General features: G+C 44.3%; 1 protein-coding gene across 7 annotated transcripts in view; it reads right to left on the bottom strand.

Annotated features, from left to right (window-relative positions):
* Positions 1-4,761: 4,761 nt before the first annotated feature.
* Positions 4,762-20,641, bottom strand: part of ATRX (ATRX chromatin remodeler) — a 71,174-nt gene continuing 55,294 nt past the window's right edge. For 6 of the 7 annotated variants that reach the window (XM_071442722.1, XM_071442725.1, XM_071442720.1 and 3 more), the window contains 8 exons: positions 19,719-19,827; positions 18,578-18,755; positions 16,652-16,846; positions 11,689-11,838; positions 9,595-9,717; positions 8,970-9,065; positions 8,357-8,485; positions 4,762-7,622 (listed from right to left, as the gene is read on the bottom strand). In XM_071442722.1, the coding sequence (XP_071298823.1) occupies positions 7,344-7,622; positions 8,357-8,485; positions 8,970-9,065; positions 9,595-9,717; positions 11,689-11,838; positions 16,652-16,846; positions 18,578-18,755; positions 19,719-19,827 (1,259 nt within the window). In that variant the 3' untranslated portion in view covers positions 4,762-7,343. Of the gene's footprint in view, positions 7,623-8,356; positions 8,486-8,969; positions 9,066-9,594; positions 9,718-11,688; positions 11,839-16,651; positions 16,847-18,577; positions 18,756-19,718; positions 19,828-20,641 lie in introns of those variants that run through there. The other variant, XM_071442727.1, reaches the window with a different exon arrangement.

Below are 20,641 nucleotides of genomic sequence, written 5' to 3'. Positions count from 1 at the left end.
GATTTCTTGCCAGCCCTTTTTTTTGGCACTCTTCAACAACTAACCTGGTATTTCCCCAGCAACATGAACAATAAATCCACCTCTGAAAGGGCTTTGTGCAGTAAAGATCCATTACCTAAGCCCCAGATTCCTGCAGGAAGATGACATCAAATCACAGGTCTGGGAAGCACCAGCTCGGTCTCCCTGGGGCATGAGGCATCCCTGTGGATTTACTGTCCTGCTCAAAAGCAAGAGGACAGACATTTGGAGCATCTGCTGTGCTTTGGATGGACCCATCAGTCCTGCAATAAAACCAGCACATCTTGCATGAGATTTACCTGCAGCACCATGAAAAATCCGTGGAGAAATAGCAACAACAGCAATTCCAAACCCCGTCACTTTTAGGCAATAACCGTGGATGAGGGTGAGCCCCTGCTGCAGGCAGTGCTCTGGGATGTTCATGGCTGTGTGGCATTTTCCTCTGCAGAAGCTGCCTGCCCCCACAGTCCTGTCACCTTTCCTCTGCCTCCAGCTGGGCTCAGCAAACCTGATGACATTTGGCAACCCTGAGCCAGCCCCATATTCCCAGCTGGTGCCAGGGAGCACAGCCCTCCTCCAGTCAGGCCAGGCCAGGGACACTCATGGGGGAGGCTTGGCTGTGCCAGCACAGGCCCTCAAGTGACACTTGTGCCACATCTGCCCTTGCTGCCTGCTTGGGATGTCACAGACCTGCAGGGAAGGCTTCCAGCAATGATGCCAGCTCATGTTCTGTCCCCTGTGGTCAGCAGAGAGGGATTTTGGCATGGTGGGAGCAGGAGTGTGTGGCTGCAGAGGCACAGGCACTTTGCAGCACGAGGAGAGGCTGACAGCAAACAGGGTTCTCTGGAGTGTGCAAAAACCTGAACAACTACAGCTGTGCTGGCTCTGGCTTTTCCTTATCACAACTGCCTTGTCCAGAGTGCTGTTTCTTAACCTCCTCCTTGCAAAACAGTCATAGTAGCACCTCAGCTCCTTCATCTTCAGCCTGTGAATTCCCTGGACATTTTCACTGACCTAGAGATGATCCACACCAGCTTCCTCATGAGCTACATCACTAATGGAGCAGCAGCTCTAGAGGCCAGCTCTGCTCCCGACTGTCTCTCACCCTCTCTGCCACCTCCATGTCCCTTCGCTGTCCCAGCGGGTCCAGCAGCCATCAGACAACAGGCTGGGGTTGGCAATGAGGAGATTACAGGAGCTTTACCTTCAATGATCCAGACATGAAGGAATTTAATCCCGTGTTTGAAATAAAAAGAGTTTATTTAGCTTCTTCCTCTGAGTCACTGCCGAAACATCTCATCCCCGGCTGCCGTGTCGGGAGCTCCAGCGCTCACGAGTCCTCAGGTGCACTTTTGACCTTCCCCTGCTTCAAGGGAAATCCCTCAGCCCTGGAGCCTTGCTTGCCCCCTGGAATGATCCTGCTCCCTCCAGCCAGGGCTTTTTGTTGTGCTTGAAGATAAATCTGGTGGTTAAGATCCTGCTCCTTTTCAAAATGAAGGTCAAAACCTGATCTCAGCAATGCCAAGTACATTTTTACCAACTCTAAAGGGAGATGATTTGGCCCATCGGGGCAATGCTGGACTTGTTCTTCTAATACCCAACTCAAAGAGCTGCTGCAGCAGAGCCTCCTGCCACAAAGGGACACACAGGTACCAGGGATGCTGTAAAACACCTTCTCAGGATCTGGGTTCAAAAAACTCATACTTGCAAAAAGCAAAATCCACAAAGAATTTACTAGAAACCCCTTGGTAAAGGCTGGTGTCCTGTCCTGTCCTGTGTGGGGCCTTCATTAAATGGGGAATTCAGCACTGCTAAATCCCACCCAAATGGTTATTTCAGAGGAATTTGCATTGTTTGGTTCTGGTTCAGAAAAGCAGCTGAAGATGAGAGTGACCTGAGTGAGCTGGGAGCTGAACAGCAGCAGAGGGAACCACCACAGACGTGGGGTGCATTTTGAGTGGCACAGGAGGGGGCTGTGATGCACAGTGGGTTTGTGTGGACACCCTCATCTCTCCAGCCCATCCTGTCACCCTGGTCCAGCTGTTACCTCACCTGAAGATGCCAAATGCTCCTTTGGCCTGGAGGTGTTACAGGGCTGGCAGATGGACCTTGCTAGGAAAGTTTGAGAGGAAAACACATTTGGGTTGCTTGAAGCTAACAGAATCTTCCAAGTCAGCAAAAGGAAACAGTGTTTGGGGTCTCAGCTCATGTAGATTCCATGGAATCCAAAGTCACAACAGCCAACTGGAAAACTTCTCTCAAAGGAGAGGCAAAGGCTGGTGCAGGGAGGGCTGTGGTCCCCAGAAACTCCACTGTGCCCCTGAGCCCAGAGCTGCTCTACACACAAGGCTGTGGGTCTGGAAACAGCACAGCAAGGACAAAGGGATCTCTTCAACCCTTCTCCTTCCACCCAGGAGGGGTGGGCCTGCTCTGTGAAACTTTATCTGGGACAGCTGTGCAGAGCAGGAGGGAGGAGGATCCAGCAAAGAGGTGGGAAATGCTGCAGTCTCACTATGGAGGGGGCAGAAACAGGGGGGAGCTGCCTGGGAGAGGCCAGTGTGGAGCCAGCACAGCAGTAATTGCCTTTCTCCCTGCCTTTGGCTCATGAGCCAGGGCACAGGGATGGATTGGATGGAGGCTGACATACAAGTGCCAACATCCATGTGCCCTCAGGACATCCATCCCCATGGAGACCCTGCTGCCTGTGGGTGGAATGCATGGCTTGGGGCTCCTTTCTCCAAAGGGGAAAAGGAGAGAAGGCCCCAAAGACTCACCTCCTGTGGAGAGTGATGGAGAGCCCAAAACTGCAGAGGGAATCCAGAAACTCAGAAAAAATACAGAAGATCCAGAAACTGCTGGAAGGCAATGAAAGTGCCGTGGTGCTGTCCCACCTGAGGACATCCAAGATGTGCTGCTGCTGCCAGACTTGGCTGAGATGGTTCTGGAAGGACACCCAGGGATGGAGCATTCCTGAAGGACAAGGGCTGAAGTTTGTGTTGATGTGGAGACAAAGACATCTGCACCCCTTGGATCAGTGCTGGCCATTGCTTCTTCCAAAACTGCCCTGAGCTGCTGAATTCTCATCATGGAGAACACCAAGGCTGTCACCTCACACCTGCACTGGGGGTGAGCAGGAGCCCTGGGAAGTGAATTCCAGGGATTCTCAGGCTCTTCCCTCACTGTGCTAGGAGGTGTCTGGCACCAAGATGCCACCAAGCAGGGCAGGTCACCACAGCAGACATGGCCAGGGCTCGTGTCCTCCACTGCTGCTTCTTGTGGGCATGGGGAGAACCCAGGGAAATGAGCAGCACTGAATTCCCAAAGCAGCTGGAGTGCCTGGACCGGGCTTTGAGGGGTGCCTCAGGTACCAGTTCCTGTCTCACTCATTCTCAGGCAGGTTTTGTGCACACAAGGCCAGGGTGGTGTTTGAGATCAGACCTTGGAAGTGGCTGAGCACAGACCCAAGGGTGACCCCACCTCCCCCTGTGCCCACCTTCCCTGTGCCCACCTTCCCTTCTCCAGAGCAGTTTCCCCACTGAGGCCACAGCCCCTTCCAAGTCTCCTCCAGTGACCCCCAAGCCACCCCTGGGGAAAGCAGGAACAGGAGCTGTGGCTGCATGAAAGGGTCACACACAGGATGAACTCATCCCACTCATCCCAGCAGGGCAGGAGCTTGTCCAGACCCTCCACAGCAGCACAGCTTTCCCAGAGCCACATTTGGAATTATTCTGGTGCTCTGTCCCAGGCAACATCCCCAGGGTGGGTTCCACAGCACAGAGGGTGCACAGGGGGTTATTTGACACCTGAGCAGCTCTGGGAAGTTCAGACACCACGTGGTTACTGGTGCTGGTGCTGCAACACCAGCTTTTTTCCAGACTCCTCCAGCTGGGAACATTTAGGACATTTGGCTTTCCATAAACATTGAAAATCTATCCCACTTCAAAACTATTTTTTGCTTGAACTGATGAATTTAGTTTCATTTACTGTGTGGAAAGTGGTTCTGCTTTTAAGATAAAGGCAAAAGCTGCTCAGGCTGGGCACAGCTGACACAGCAACAGGGCTGGTCAGTGTTGGGACGCCTCAGCCCAACATTCTGGACATGGGACTCGTCCCAGGACACTTCCCAGCCCAACACAGACAGCCACATCCAGCCTGAGCTGCCCACTGCCTCCCATCAGTGTTCAGCCAAGTTCAAAGTCCCAGGGATATTTAAAAACACGCTGCCCACAGGGCCCCTTGGAGCACAACTCCAATATTTTCACCTCAGACACCATTCCCACCTCCCTCAGCTTCACCAAGACTGGCCATGCCCCTGGGCAGCCTCAGCAGGGCCAGGGAAGGAGCAGAGGGCACCTTTAAACACAATTATTGCACTTTCCTCTGCATAGGAAAGGGGGATTTAATAACTAAGGAAGGGAGAAGTACAACTTCCAGGCTAAAATACAGCAGTACCTTATTCTGATTTGACTAAGCAGAACTTCACCTCACTTTTAACCATCTCACCGCTGGACAACTCATTTCATTTTTAACAGACAGACTGGCAGAAGCTGCTATTAATATAGTAATTGGAAAGTCTGGACCACAGCTATTTTCCCTAAATGAAATCAATGTCTATATCCACTAAAGTCATTGTAAAAACAGTCAGGAGCTTCAACTCACAGCACAGTTCTCCAAAGACACATTCCCAGGCTGAATCCCTGTGGAGTTAACACTGGACTGTGAATGTAGCACAGGGCACGTTGATGTATTTTGGTCACTTTATTAAATGAGATATTAAATAGTTTAAGTTTCAACTACTAAAACAGCACTTTGAATGGTGAAAACACATAGTATATCGTCATACTTGAATGCTTCTTCTTTTTTAAAAACACATTTCCAGTCCTTATATATATTACAAAACAGCCTTATAGGAAGAGGGGACACCTTTTCTATAGTACTTAAGATATTTAATACAGAACTGAAAAGCCATCTAATAGAAACAAAGGCAAGTCTTCACAGCTGTATGATTTCAGCAGCCAAAGCTGGTTGATGGACTGAAACATTACTATACAACTGGGACAAAACATATACAATATCACAATACTAAGCAAAAACGCTTTACATCCAAAGGAATAAACAGGTTACAAAATGTGGATAATTTAGCAGGCAAAACTGTATTACAAGCAACATTTTTATTTGTCATCTTAAGCCATTTTTATCTAGTTAAAACATCTAAAACAAATATAAAAATGAGCCTTTTATTATCTTACTGATGTATGTTCTGTCTTTAAGTACTGGTTAAAGCCTGATGTTATACTCAAAGCACGTTGTTATGCAGCTAAAATGTCGAGTGAGAAACGTAAGCAAGGTGGTCCAGGTTTTACTTCAAAGCTTATCTTGTATTCCTTCTTGTGCATTAGTCTTCTGTTATCCATAGGTTTGTCCAGGATGAAATAAAATGTGCCTTTCAATGTTGCCTAAAACTTCCACATTTAAGTCTTTGAGTTACTGTAAAACTCCACTTAACATTCCCAGGTTTGGTAGAAAGTACTTCTCTTATTCACAACACGTAGGAATATCGGTGACAGTCACCCAGAGTAACATTTGCCTTCAAATGTTTGTCTCAACATCTCACTTTTGTCTCTTCTAGTGCCAACATGTCTCTCTTTGCTCCCTCCCCCAGATCAGAGTTAATTGTAGAGCTGGCAGAGCACTAGAACACACTGAGGGTCTTTTGTGGTATCTTGTCATCAATGAGTCCAAGACAGAAAGTTCTCAGCTGGGCTTGCAGCAGCCCAACCAACCTCTGTCCACGTCACAAACCAAGTGTGAGTCACACACCAAAACACCGTGGAACATCTGCAGAACTTGTCCATTCAGGGCAAGAACTCAAACTCTTGCAAGAGACTTCTCAGAAACCAAAATGATTTTAGTTCACACCAGCATCAGAAGAGTCCAGCACAATGTGGAGCCACCGCCTCCATCTGTCTCCAGAGCCCTGTGCTGTCCACACACCACCACCTCCATGTTCCTGCCACTTACTTGTGGCCCCAGATGATCAGTGGGGTTTTTGTGGGGTAAGAATCACCCAAAGTCTATGCAAAGGAAAGCCCTATTTGTATTTAATAAGAACCTGAAAAGCACAAGTGTGGGCAAAGAGAGTGATAATGGTATAGAATAAACCTGAAATTTATCTCTGGCCTACATTAAAAAAACCCCAAACCAGAAAGAACAGAAACAAAAGCAAAATCAAACTCTTTGTGTCCTAACCCATGTTTTCACACAACTGAAGGGATGGGGAGGAGTGCATAACCCCATCTCTGTCAGTGAAGTCATTTCATGCTTCTGGCAGCTCCAGAAGTTGCTGCAGCACTTTCTCTGTATGGATTTCCAATGGGCAATGGCTGTGCCATGCTAGAGGGGGTTCTCTGACAGGGGGCTCTCTGACAGGCCACCTGACCCTGCCACCACCACCATTCTACCCCAAAAGAGGAATTGGGTGTGTTGGCCCATCCCCCATTGCCGGCAATGGAGGAGACAGTAGCACCAGCAGGAAGGAGTTTCAGAAATGTGCTTTGGGCTGGACTCCACAGCAGGGGTGGATCAGCCTGTGAAGGAAAAGCATCTCCACTCCCAGACCCTCAGCTGTTATTCCATCACATGGAACTGAAAATAAGAAATGGCAGCAGACTGGGGAAGGCCCAGTCATGTTTAAGGCTGGATGCACAGTTCCCTGTGTCTCAGAGCAGTAGTAGTTACAAATATTGCACTCAGTTCTGTTTCAGGGAGCATTTTCAGCTCCTGTTCCATTCAGCACAGATGACCTGTGAAGGAAACTAAACTATTTCTGTTACAAGGTTCCCACTAATAGAAAGAAATGGGTAAGCAGAAAAGTATTCCATAATTTGAGGAATCAACTCTAATCAAGAACTCAGCTGTTTTCAATTCACATATGTCAGACTGAACTTACAGACCTGCAGTCCTTCCTAAGCTTCCCAAAGCTTTGCAGCCATGAAAAGCAAGCGTAGGAGTTTAGACAGGAAACCTGTGGAGATGCTACTGTAAGGGGAGGACTTGTTTTCACTGAAAACAACTTGTTATCTCCTGTACTCAACATATGTAAGAAGATTCTAGGCAACATCACTGACAACAGGGAAAAACATCGTGACCTATTTAAACAAAGCTGAAACAGTAATATGGAACATGGTATTTAAGGGGAGCAACCAAACTATTCTTTTTAATTCTTTTTTTTTTTTTTACAGTTGAGTTCTGTTAGGCCATTGATTCCTAAAAAAATAAAAGTTCTTTCTCTGATTTTAACAATCCTTTAGGCTTTTAGTGCAAAATCACATTGATTTCCCTTGGGAAGGCCCTGGATTTTTGCCTCTCATTGGGGGTGGTGCTCGTTGTAGGGGTGGTGGCTGCATCCCACCAGACACTGACTGATACATTCCTCTCACATCTATGGCTGGGTAGCTGGAAGGATTCATGATTAAATTTGGAGGCTTTGGCATCATGAGGTGGCCCATGGCTGCTTGCTGGTAGGACATCTGCTGCTGCTGCTGCTGGTTGTACTGGTGCTGGAGCCGCCTGTTCATCAGGATCCTCTGCACGCACCCGATCAACTGTGGAGGGAAAGCAGAGCTGCCTGAGTGCACCACCCGTCCCCCTGCTCCCAGGATCAGGTTCAGAGCTGAAATCAATTTGTTAGGGACAGCATGGCTGGGGGAAAAAGCCCCATTGTTATCACCATCCCTAATGTGATGGCATTCAGCAGCCCATTACTGGAGAAACCATTTAGTAACAGCATTTAGGGCTCAGTTCTCCTGAAGACTTGGCTATTGTGTTGCAGGCAGCATTTAGGTGAGTTGCCATGGCAACATGTACTCTACTGTGAAATTATTCCCAGGTATAAGTTACATCATCATTTGTCAGGTACCATTCATCTTCCCTTTGAAAGTCCCGCCTGTGCACTGTCAGAGTTTGTTTGCCTGAGAGAAAAACTCTTCCCTCTGACATCATCTGGGCGACTTTCAGATTCTGCAAAGTAATTCTAAGCTAAAACAACATTACCAACACTTTCTAAGATGTGTTTCCTAAGTGGCTGGCTGAGCTCTGGGAATCAGATTTCCCTTTACACCTCATGACCTCGCAGCAAAGCCCTTCAGCTCCAAAACCTGGCGAGTGGCTTTTTCATGAACCTCTCCCTCACTGAGGCCAAGCAATGAACTCCAGCCCACTGCTGACCACTCTGCAGGGATATTTATGTGCCTAAACATACACTTGTAGCTCAGGGATGAACACACACAAGATCCTCATTCAGATCTGACAGGAGGTAAATAAATGCAGCATGTTTTACCATCTGCTGTTTCCCGAGCACGTCGTTGTAAATGGCTTCTCGGCGCTTCACGTCCAGCTCCTGGCTCGCCTGTCTGTTCAGGGCCAGGGCCTGCACCTGGCTCTCCGTCAGGGTTAAGTTTTCTTTCCACTGGAAAGCAAAAAAACCTTCTTGGCACTGGTGGTTTGAACAAAAGCTGACAGTAACTGAGGCCCATAATTGTGTCATGTTTGCAGTTGCACCAAGAGTTAAACCAGCCCAACTTCCAGTGAGTGCAGGACTGCTTCACCAGAACCACAACCTGGAGTCATTAGTTCTTCTAACTGGCAATTAGCAGTCCACAAAGTACAATAACTACTTGCCTGTAATGGCTGTTCTGATTTCTAGAAAAAACAGCATTTTCAGAGTATGGCAAATATTTATGGATCTAAAGTGCCACTCCTGCACAGCTCTGTGCCAGCTGCACACCACCAAGGGTCACTGCTGGGATAAAGGTCACTCCCAGATGGAAATGATGCTCATTAATAATGCAATTCATTGGCTGGATGACCATTTGCAGTAGCAATAGCTTTGTTTGATAATGTTTAATGTTCCCCACTCCTGATCTAAGCCCAGGGTTATCCACTGCACTCACTATGGCTGAAATGATGTCTTCAAGGGGCTGGATTCTTGCTGCAGCCACACTGTTGGTTGCTTCCACTACCTTCTCTCTTCCTTGATTAATGAGGTCCTGAGAAAACACCACAACATCAGTTATAAAGCACAGAAACAACAAACACTTTTCTTCCCCAGCCTTCTTTATCCTCCTCTTGTACATACCTAGACTTCAGTTACCTCTCTGCTCTCAATTTGCCCAAGTCAATGAGTCTAAGCTGCCACCTATTTGAATTTTAGCACAGAGGAGTTGAACAACATGTATAAACCTTCCAATTGGTAGACAGCATTTGTAAAAACCTATTTTTGTACCCACAGGTTTTCAGACCAGCATGAGAATGGTAAAAACCCAGGTAAATTTTCTACCATACAGACTTGAAGATGTTACAATTTCAAAAGTGGTAACTACAGTCTGCAAAGAATGCAGGTGATGCTCCAGAATCCTGACAATCTGCCCAGGTATAGGTTTAAATACATGCAAGTAAGGCTACATGCAACACCCCCCCTCCAAACATCCAAAAAATATAAAAATATTTCAGACTGACACTATCCCCAATTTGTGAGAGAAAACCCCTGCAGCAACACAGGCATGCAGTGCTCCTTACCTCCAGCTGTTGGTTACTCATTGCAGACAGAGCACCCAAATTGTAAGGAATATATGTCTGAGAGCTGAAATTTGTGGGCATTGGGTTGGTCCCTGTGGGCATGTTGAAACGCATGGTCATGCCCTGGAAAACACAGAGGGCACTGGTCACTGATAGCTCTGCAAAAACCACCCTGATAATTCTGCATTAACCACCCTGATAATTCTGCATTAAACACACTGATAATTCTGCATTAACCACCCTGATAATTCTGCAATAACCACCCTGATAATTCTGCAATAACCACACTGATAATTCTGCATTAACCACCCTGATAATTCTGCATTAAACACACTGATAATTCTGCAATAACCACCCTGATAATTCTGCAATAACCACCCTGATAATTCTGCACTGGTCATTGATAATTCTGCAATAACCACAATGATAATTCTGCAATAACCACACTGATAATTCTGCACTAACCACGCTGATAATTCTGCACTGGTCATTGATAATTCTGCAATAATCACGCTGATAATTCTGCAATAACCACCCTGATAATTCTGCACTGGTCACTGATAATTCTGCAATAACCACCCTGATAATTCTGCACTGGTCACTGATAATTCTGCAATAACCACACTGATAATTCTGCAATAATCATACTGATAATTCTGCAATAACCACCCTGATAATTCTGCAGTGGCCACTGATAATTCTGCAATAACCACCCTGATAATACTGCAGTGGTCACTGATAACTCTGAAATAAGCACCCTGATAATTCTGCTCTGGTCACTGATAATTCTGCAATAACCACCCTGATAATTCTGCACTGGTCATTGATAATTCTGCAATAACCACACTGATAATTCTGCAATAACCACACTGATAATTCTGCAATAACCCCCCTGATAATTCTGCACTGGTCACTGATAATTCTGCAATAACCACCCTGATAAATCTGCAATAGCCACACTGATAATTCTGCACTGGTCACTGATAATTCTGCAATAACCACACAGCCAGAGAGCCCTAGGGACAGCCACAGGCCCTGAACACTGAGCATGGAAGTTTCCAAAGCCGAGCTCAGAACCCCATTTCAGTCACAGAGGAACCCAAGCTCAGTCTTGAATAATCTCTGGGTTTAGCCTGTCAATATTTGATATATAAATGACCACTTATAGTACAGTAGTAGTAGTACAGCTTTAATTGGTTAAGATAGTTTTTTATATTGAAAACTCACTACTTAATGTAGAGTTTGACCAGCCTGTAATGAAATTCTGAAAAAGTAGAAATTTATTCAGGAATGTAAAGCTCATGGCCCATTTGGATTTCTCACAGGGCAACTTCAGATTTTACTCTTTATCTCCCTATTTCTTTTCCCTCCCCAAACCTTTTCATCAGTTCACTCAAGGTGGTCAGTGGCAATTTTTACACCCACTTTTTGTACTTTCAGTGGAAGGCTTTTGAGGGTGCCTGGCCCACTGAAATTCAAAAGGTAATTTGGGATAACACCAACAAATCTGATTGAAAATGTCAACCTTGGTGGCATCTCATTAACTTCCTTAGGGCCCTGCCAAGGGTAAAGGCACAGCTTTCTTCTTAGGAACACAAAGAGCTTGGGTGCACCTCACACACCCAGCTGGTGAGGATCAATCACCACCAACTGTATCTGATACAGTAACAGGGCACAGGGCAGCAAAATGGGAACAGGGTTCCACCTTACTGCAATTTCACTGATTTCTGTTGTATCATCAAGCACTGGTTTATATGTTAATGTGTGCATTAGCTCAGGAAGGTAACACTGTCACCCTCACATGGGAAAAGAGGCATTACACAGGACATCAGTTGAGTTTTAATTAGAAAAAAAATGCAGCTGTGAAAGGAACTTGTAATTAAAGTAGCAAAGCAAACACACAGAAAGAACCAGCACTGAAGGAGCAAAAAAGACACAGTATCTCCATTTCTCCTATGTCAATATTTGCTTTACATATTTATTTCTTGGTCTATAACAATATTTAATTATCCAAAGACAAACTGAAAAGGTTATTGGGACTCTAAACCTGGAAAGTTTCTTTTCATGTACATAAACCAGATTAAACAGCTTTACCTTCTTTTCTGCTTCATATTCTGCCCAGGCTGCCTTCCTCTCTTCTTCAGTGAGTTCCTCCTCCTCCTTATGGTCCAGGAGTGAGTCGTGCTCGTGGTACCCCACGATGTACTCCTTGTTGATCTGGAGCAGCTCTGCCAGGATGGTGTCCTGTTCAAATCAGGGCATGAAGGAGGAGTCACTCAGCAGCTCTGCCCTGTGTCCCCCCTCCTACACACAGCTATCAGCACTCCACAGCACAATGAAACTTGAAAATCATTTAAAAGTACAATGTTCCTCAGAGGGAGAGCAATGGATTAACAATCTGTTGTAGAAATGACAGTGCAGTCACTTAATAAACCACAGGAATGCACTCAGATTCCACAACAATAAATGCACCTAAAGAGAATGGAATGTTCTCAGTGGCTTTTCCTTTGCTATGGCTGGACAAGGGACAGGACCCATCAATACATCTGCATTTATGATACAGAAACATCTGCATTTATGATACAGAAATATCTACATTTATGATACAGAAACATCTGCATTTGTTACACAGAAACTGCAGCTCTACAGCTTTCAAACACTGAGCACTACTTTGGGTCCAACATCTTCAGCTTTTGAAGTCAAACTCTTTTGTCTGCCAGGCAAGGAGAAGCTGCAGAAGATGAAGATTCCTACAGAACTATGAAGAACTGCTCCTGCTGCACCTCAGGAGCTCCTCTCCTAAGGTCATTCTTGAGCAGGGTTTTTTCCATGACTTGTGTGCCTGATGAGCTGCATGAATTAAGGAAGCCCCAGCACACCTCAGCATTCAGGCTAAAATTGCTACTATGAAAGCATCACTGAACCCTCCTGAGAGGATTTGCAGTCCAGGAGGAATCTGAGCCCCTCCAGGCCCTGCCCTCACTGTGCCAGGTTTGGACAAGCAGGAACCCACCCCACCCCACCCTGGTATTTCATCACCTCAGCTGAGCAATGACTGAAAAAAGCACCCATGAACAAACAGATTTTTGCAGCCACTCTGGGAACTGAGTGTGGAAGTCCTGAGCAGGGGCTCTGTCCCAGCAGCTCCACCAAGCTGTTTGTTTCTGTATGTTGAAAAGTTGATTACAATAACCAATTATCAGTGAGCTGCTCTTGGTCCCACCCTTCTCCTGTTTGGTGTGAATTTCATCACAACTGGGGTTTGCACCCTGCAGGGAGCAGAGCAGGGGGCTCTGGGTGCTGTCACCCCAGGGATGGGGGCACACAAAGCCCAGAGGAGGCTGAGGAGGCTCCTGGAGGTGCAGAACTGCCCTGGGAACAGCCCTGGAATTTAACCCAGCCTGCACAGCCCCCCAGATGAGCTTTCCCCTCCATCCAGCTGGGCTTTGCTTGGCCTGAGCTTTGTTTTGTGTTGACTTTAATGATAGGAGCTTGAAAACAGGGATGCACTTAGTTCAATCTTACAATAAAAAAATAATAAATCCACCTTACACATAGAAAACCATCACAATAATAATTTCTTTACATTTGTTTAGCTTGTTGATAGAATAATGATTATGACTGGTTTGTAAGCTTTAGGATGAAATCCTGGTGATGAATGAAAATATGAAGAGAGACTGAAAAAGGGGGTTTGAATTTGAATGAAATATGAAGAGAGACTGAAAAAGGGGGTTTGAATTTGAGTGAAAATATTAAGAGAGAACTGAAAAAGGGGTTTGAATTTTAAAAAAGACATTTGTCTTTTTCAAATCCTGATGGAAATTAAATGCTACTGAGAGATCACTGTATTAGAAAGGAAATCTTCCATGAAGGAGTGCAAGTTATGTTGTAATTCACAGGTTTTTCTCAACCAGCTGGATATTTAATGCTAAAGCTAAAAATAAAAATTAAAAACATTAAATAAGAAGCAAATTCTTCTAATCCTGAGATCAAAATTCACAAAGCTGTCCCTGAGTATGGAAGCCCAGTAAACCACATGTGCCTGTCCTGAGGTAGTATAAAACACTGATATCCATAGCCACTGAACCTGAACTGATTTTAATCTGCTTTTCCAACCTGCATTGCATGACCTCAGCTGAGCCAAGTTTTCATTTCACATCAATAAAAAAGTGCCTTCAAGTCTAATTCCCTGAATGGGGAATGGGAACAGCAGGGCCAGTTCTGAGGGATACCCAGTGCCCCAACACTGCCTTTGTCCAGCTCATGGACTGTACTGAACTATTCTGGAAATTACAATTATATTTCTATATAATCACAGAAATATATCCTTATTTCTATACTTCAATACAGCAAAGGTGACCAAGTGATCAATTCAGCCTTTTTGGGCCTGAAATTCCCAAGCAGCCCTTTCCAGCTGGGCAGGGATAGGGGATGAGTGAAATCAAACAATGGAAATTAAGAGTGAATAATTGATGTGAACCACATTGGTATTATAAATATTCTGCTAAGCCCAAGTATCCAGAAGCTGTTTCTGAGGGCTGAGGGCTCTGCAGTTGGGGCTGGAGCACCACAGGCATTTCTTCCTTGAGAATCTCCACACCCCAAGGCCTTGTTAGAGCACAGAGGGCAGAAAACTGCTGCTCCAATTAAAAGTGGACACAAAATCATCTTGAATCATCTTCCAGGAACACAACAGACTGCACATCTGCACTGCCATTTCTACACAAAATAAAAGCATTCAATACCTTCTCCCCCCTTAAGAGCACTTTCCAAGAAAACTGCTCTTGGACTCAAAGCTGGATGTTGTAAAGCCAAAATTCTCAAGGATCTGGTTTAAAACCAAGCAGCATTTGTTTCTCCACTTGCTGACTTTTAAAACAATATGAATTCTCCTATCCCATTTAAAACACAAAAATTAAAGATTTGGTTTTTTCTTCCATCCAGGAAGTGAAGAAGGAGTCAGAAGCACCCCAGCACTCAGCTCTGAATTTTCCTCCTCATCCCACAGGAATCCTGGCTCAAGGATTCCTGCAGACCCTTCCCACTGTGGGATGCCCTGGAGCCAGGCAGGTTTCTGAGAAGAAAACCAATTCTCCCCACAGGTTTTTCCACATTTATGCTCAGATGGTTGGAGAAAAGATGGAACACATTTCCCCTGATTCCTGTCCACAATTCCCTCCAGAAAGGGGCAGTTCTAAAAGTTGGATTTTCAAACCTCCTTGTCCCCATGTTCTGAGGACTCTGCTCTCCCCTTGCACTCTAAAATAATGTAAAAGCACAACAAGTGGCATTTTTACCCTTCCTTCATGTTATAGGATCTTAAAGAGAATTCTTGTCTCTAAATGCTGTGTAATTACTTGATGTTACAATAAAATGTGTTCCTATCAACACATTTTTTTAATCAACTTAAAAAAATGCTGTGTGTTGTTAAATTAATTGTTAAGGAGATTAATAACCCAGCTGAATGATGCAGCTTTGCTAAAATCCCACTGAAATTAGGAATAGTTTACTGAGTTCATGGCTGAGGAACCTTGCACAGATGAATTTACTTGATTATTTCCAGCCTTTTTAGCCTCCAAACAAAATGGAGTTAGAAATTTGCACACTGCATGTACTGAGATGCACATCTTCAAAAGGACAAAATGTCATCTGCTAAAACCATGAGACAACACAAAAATAGGTCCAGTCCCCAGATTTGCTCTATTTACAGGCAGGAAATGGTTAAAAGCTCACATTCAACTTGACTTGCACAAACTTTACCCTGATGATGGCATTAATATCAACTTAATACATAAATCTGAGTGATGGAGCAAGTTTTGAGTTTACAAACACATTAATTAACTGATTTATTTTGTAATGTAAAACCAGAAACCTTCAAAATATAATTATTGCATTGGATTGATCAATGTTTCAAGTTATCAGATTCAGTTGATTCACAAGTTTTGGAGTTATTTTTACATTTTTTAAAATAAGAAGCAGCATCAGTGAATGGTGCTGCATTGGGTCTGTTTGTGGAGGTACAAATGCACAAAGTATGAAATAACTAAGAATGTAAAAAAAGATAAAATACTATTAATTATATAATATAATGCCCAGACACTGCAGAGTGACCAAACCACAGAAATTTAACCAGTTCATAACCAGTTCATGGCTACTCCCTGATGTGCTCCAAATGCCAAGAAGCAGAGAATTCCACAAGAGCCAAAGGATGAATTGGTCTTTAGCAGCCCACAAACACAGAGACTATAAAGGAAATATTAACCCACAGCCTAATCTTAAATACAAACTGACCTGGAGAAAAAGAATAAAATAATGGAACCAGTTATTCCTTCCCCTAAAGTTTATTCTCACCTAAGTGCAACTCTTATCTCTACCTTATCTCTACTAAAGGAAGTTCAAAGGGAACTAAAACCCAGAAAGTTCTGGCAAAGGGAAACATGGATAAAATGACTCTTACCTCCAGTGCCACCTCTCACAGACTGAGCTTGTGCTGGGTTTCACCAGCACCCACTCAGATGCTAATTTCAATTTTCCACACTTTCATGCAGTAAAACCTCTATTCATTCAAAATGTGGGGAAAAGTGCCTTTGTTTGTTTGTTGTGACTTAAAAGTTGGGTCTTCTAATGAGTATCTTTCTCTCACAGTGTCCATTACAGTGAGGGGAAACTCCTCACCCAGCAAGCTGGGTCTTTTCATGAGTATCTTCCTCTCAGAGTGTCCATTACATTGAGAGGAAACTCCTCACCCAGCAAGTTGGGTCTTTTCATGAGTACCTTCCTCTCATAGTGCCCATTACAGTGAGGGGAAACTCCTCACCCAGACAAGCTGGGTCTTTTCATGAGTATCTTCCTCTCATAGTGCCCATTACACTGAGAGGAAACTCCTCACCCAGCTCATTTAGGGTTTGTTGTATTAATGATGGATTTTATTGTGTTTCCTGCTCTCCACCTCCACCCCAAGCAGCCACCACCACTCCACACCACAAACCTGCAACCCGTTTCAACACACCCAGGTTGTTTTTACAGCACAAAATTCCTGCTGATGGCCACCACTCACTTTTGGCAGCATGGGGGTGTCCCTCTTCTTCTTCTTCTCGGAGTTGGGGTCATCCAGCAGGTCTGGCTCAAAGGTGTAGAGCTCAGTGAGCTCGTTCATGGTGAAGTGTCTCTCCACCTGCTGCTGGTCCACCACCCTGAAGGACAGCGACTGCTTCGTCACCTGCCGGTCGTAGATCTTGTCCTCCATGGTTCCCTGGGCACACAACACCCACTGCTCAGCCACAGCAATGCACACAGGTGTAAAAAAGCCCAAACTATGCCTTGTTTCTGTCTTTCTACCACTTTCAAGCTGTTTGTTTGCTGAGCAATAAAAGGAAAAAAAAAACACCTCATTCCCAGCAGGAATTGTGCATGGGACAGATGTCATCTAGCTGGTGACTAGAGGAAGAAAATTGGTCTTTTAGTGGTGTTTTTAAGAGATCCAGTTTTGCTTCATTTCCCCAAAGTAGGATTTTGACCAAAAAATGGCAATTTTCACAGCATGTACCTTATTCTGCTGCTTTGAGCAGCCTGTGAAAAGGAAAACAGATACCATATCACTGTGGTGGAGGGGAGAGGGCAAGGGAGGCAGTCAAGCCTAATTCACCACAGCTGTGTACAAAAAAAAAATCAGATCTTTGATGAGAAAAAGGAAAATCACTTACTTTTTGAAAAAAAAGATGACTGAGAAGGATGAGAACAGCACAGCCTGTTCTGAAGAGCATAATTTAAAAAGGATATCAACAGTTCAAAAGTGCACAGAGAAAACTACAAAAATAAACTGAAGCCTGAAGAAAAACCCCATTTGTGACAGTAACATGTCCCAGACAAGGATCTGCTTCAGCTGGGATGGAAAGAGTGACTGGATCAAGGGTGAAGCTCCTGGGAAAGGGCTCCAGGCTCCTCTGTCACACCTGAGGAAGCAGAAGCTGAAGAGGCACTGCCCAGCAGAAACAGTGGCCTTACATAAAGCACAGATCAGTGTCCATCTGAGTCATTTTTATTTATATTTACAGATTTTATATATTTTATATATTACCCATCTTTAACATCTGCAGGGTGTGATAGGAGTTTTCAAGTAAGACTGGATGCCTTTTTATAAAACTTCACTTGTATCCATGTGGTTTCACTGCCCTTGGGACCATCAGGGTCTGCAGAAGGAGCTGCCCTGGGCAGGGCTATTCCCTACCAGCACCACCACCATCCTCTGCAGGGACTGCTCCAGTCAGAGTTTTTAGTGGTGTGCAAATTAAAAAGGCTGAGACTCCTGCTCTGAGTCGGGTCTGGACATGTGAATCACTGCTGGAATTCCAGAATTTGGGTAAATGAACTGTCAGACAAGGGGAACCTCACAGGGAGCTCCTGATGCAGGGAATGATTGGCATTTGACTCTATGATTTAGGATGCTGAACAATTGCTTTATTAAAACTGTATTACATTATACTCTACTATATTAAAGAGATACTAAAAGAATACTGCTGAAAAACCCATGACTGTCTCTGACAGATACAACAGCTTGGACCTGATAGGCCAATTAATATAAACAACCATCACTAGAACTGAATTAAGAACTCCCTTCAGGTAAATAATTTTCCTAACACACTCCACATGTGCAAAACAACAGGGGCAGAGAATAGAGATAAGAATTGTTTTCCCTTTCTCTGAGGTTCCTCACTGTGATTCTCAGGAAATATCCTTAGGAAGTTGTGCCTGCTCTCTCTTTGCAGAGAGCTGTGGCTACATCCCAGGAAATAATGTCATTTATTTTACCACTCTTTCCTTCATGAGCTGCTTCAGTGGCCAAACCCTGCTCCAGATCAGAGCTGGAATATGACTGGATCAACTTGGGTCACTACAGAGCCCAAACAGGCACAGAACCCACAGTCCCAGCTCCCAAATTTCACTGCAGGATCAAAGAGCACAAAAAGTGCAGCCAGAAAAGTACCTGAGCCAAAAACCTGTAGACAAACACAGGCTTGTTCTGCCCGAAGCGATAGACCCTGAAGATGCTCTGGATGTCATAGGAGGGGTTCCAGGAGGCATCAAAGATGATGACTCTGTTAGCAGCCACCAGGTTTATTCCCAGGGAACCTGCTTTGGTGGATATGATAAACAAGCGGCCTCTGCAACAGAGAAGAGTGGCAGAATTGGAGTATTTTGGAAAATAACTGCTGTTCATAAACTGAAATAACTCTAAAACTTCATTAAAATAGTGTATTAAGCATAAAACATGCAGATTTTACAAGAACAACACTTTTAGCAAAACATGCACTCCCAAAAATACACATCAAGGCCTTTTGCAAATGAGCTGTTAAGAAAAACTGGTGGAGAAGAAAGAACTTTGGGGTTTGCATTTTCAAGCTCTAATGAAATTAGTTATATCAAATTAAACCCTAATTTTAAACAGGCAGATTCCATGCCACAGAAACTCTTTCCTGGCCTGCAAACTTTCAGGGTAACTCTCCAATGACAATGTCTCTTTGATGTATCTGGGTTTTCTGAGATTCAGAAAAATCTCAGGTTCACCTTGGAACCAGCTCTTGACAAACACCTGACACAATAAACTATTTAAAAGTATTAACACTGGATTTGTTCACTCCTTAATTTTTTTCCCCTGCACATTATAAATGACTGCACCATGATTACATACTTTATTTTTTAAACAAATCTAACTTCATTCAAATACAAGTCTGTACCTCTCTATCTAAATCAGACTTGCAAGTCCCATTCTGGAGGAGCAGTGGAGGGCTGGGAGCCAATTCTGGAGGCAGCTGAAAGAATTCATTTGCTCCTGAGTGGCCCAGGGATTGCACAGCCTTCCTAGGTCCTTGTATCCTTTAAGTGCTTGCAATAAAAACACTGTCTGTGATTTAAATTGGTTACAATCTGAAAATTGTACAATTGGACAATGGAAAGAGCAAGGAAAATCTGAAGTCAGTGACACATTCCTGCAGGGCTCCTGTGTGAGCTCTGATCACCGTTTGCCTGGTCCTGAGGTCATTAGGCTGATAAAAGTAATAATAACTGGGCAACAAAAGAAAGAAAAAGGGGAAAATAAAGCATATCTACCTCAGGAGAGATCTCACCTCACATTAGTTTCATCATTAAACTCCTCAGCCCATTTCTTTCTGGACTGAGCTGTGGTTGAGCCATCCAAGCGATAATAATCAATATTTCTGAACCATTTTCCTTCACCTGCAAATGCAACAGCCAAGTTAGGAAAATGCTGATGGTGTAAATAACCAGACTAGTAACCAACTGGAATTTAAAGAGAGAAATTTATAATAAAAAATAGTTCTGAGGTTAAATTTAATTATTTGAAAATATATGGTAATTTTTTTTGGTGGGGGGAAGTCCTCTTATTTTTCACACTTTCTAGCTGTATTTATAAATTTGCAGAGCTATGCCTTAACTTGGAGCTAAAGTTAATTTTAGAAGTCCCAAAGATGCTGTTACATCTCCTCTTTAGGTGCTGTAATTGCACTTTTCCAATGGATCCAGGCAGGTTCACATTACAGCACCAGTGTCAGCCTCCCACTCAACCAGCACTGAGAAGTCAATGCTCCAAAGGAGATTTCAAAGGTCAAACTCATTTTGGAACTGAAATCCAGCAAAATCTTTGGGTTTCATTGCCCTGTGAGTTACAGCAGCTTCTTGTCAGACTGGGGGAAAAATAACTACAGCTGATGGAGGATTTTCTTCTCTCAGTCATCTTCCATCTTCTCTGGCCATCAAGGTATTTGTACAAAATTGATATCCCTGAGCCATCAATCATAAATAAAATAATGGTTTTGGGAGCAATACTGCTCAATTAAATCCATTGGGAGAGGCAGACTGGTGAGTTCTGTCAGGAAAGCTGAACCTTGCCATGATCTAATTTTGCTGGCCAGAGCTCCCACCCATGGAAACCCCCAACCTCTTTAAAATCTCAGAATAAAGGCACAACTCCTCAAAAAGACACCTTGTAATGAATGTGTGAGATGACAAAATTCAGAATAGGAAGCAACAG

The sequence above is a fragment of the Agelaius tricolor genome, unplaced genomic scaffold (genome assembly GCF_023055355.1).
Source record: "Agelaius tricolor isolate 1412-34295 unplaced genomic scaffold, bAgeTri1.0.p SCAF_17, whole genome shotgun sequence".
Taxonomy (NCBI): Eukaryota; Metazoa; Chordata; class Aves; order Passeriformes; family Icteridae; genus Agelaius; species Agelaius tricolor.
The sequence above is the reverse complement of the archived record's forward strand: the minus strand, read 5'-3'. Positions and strand labels throughout refer to the sequence as shown.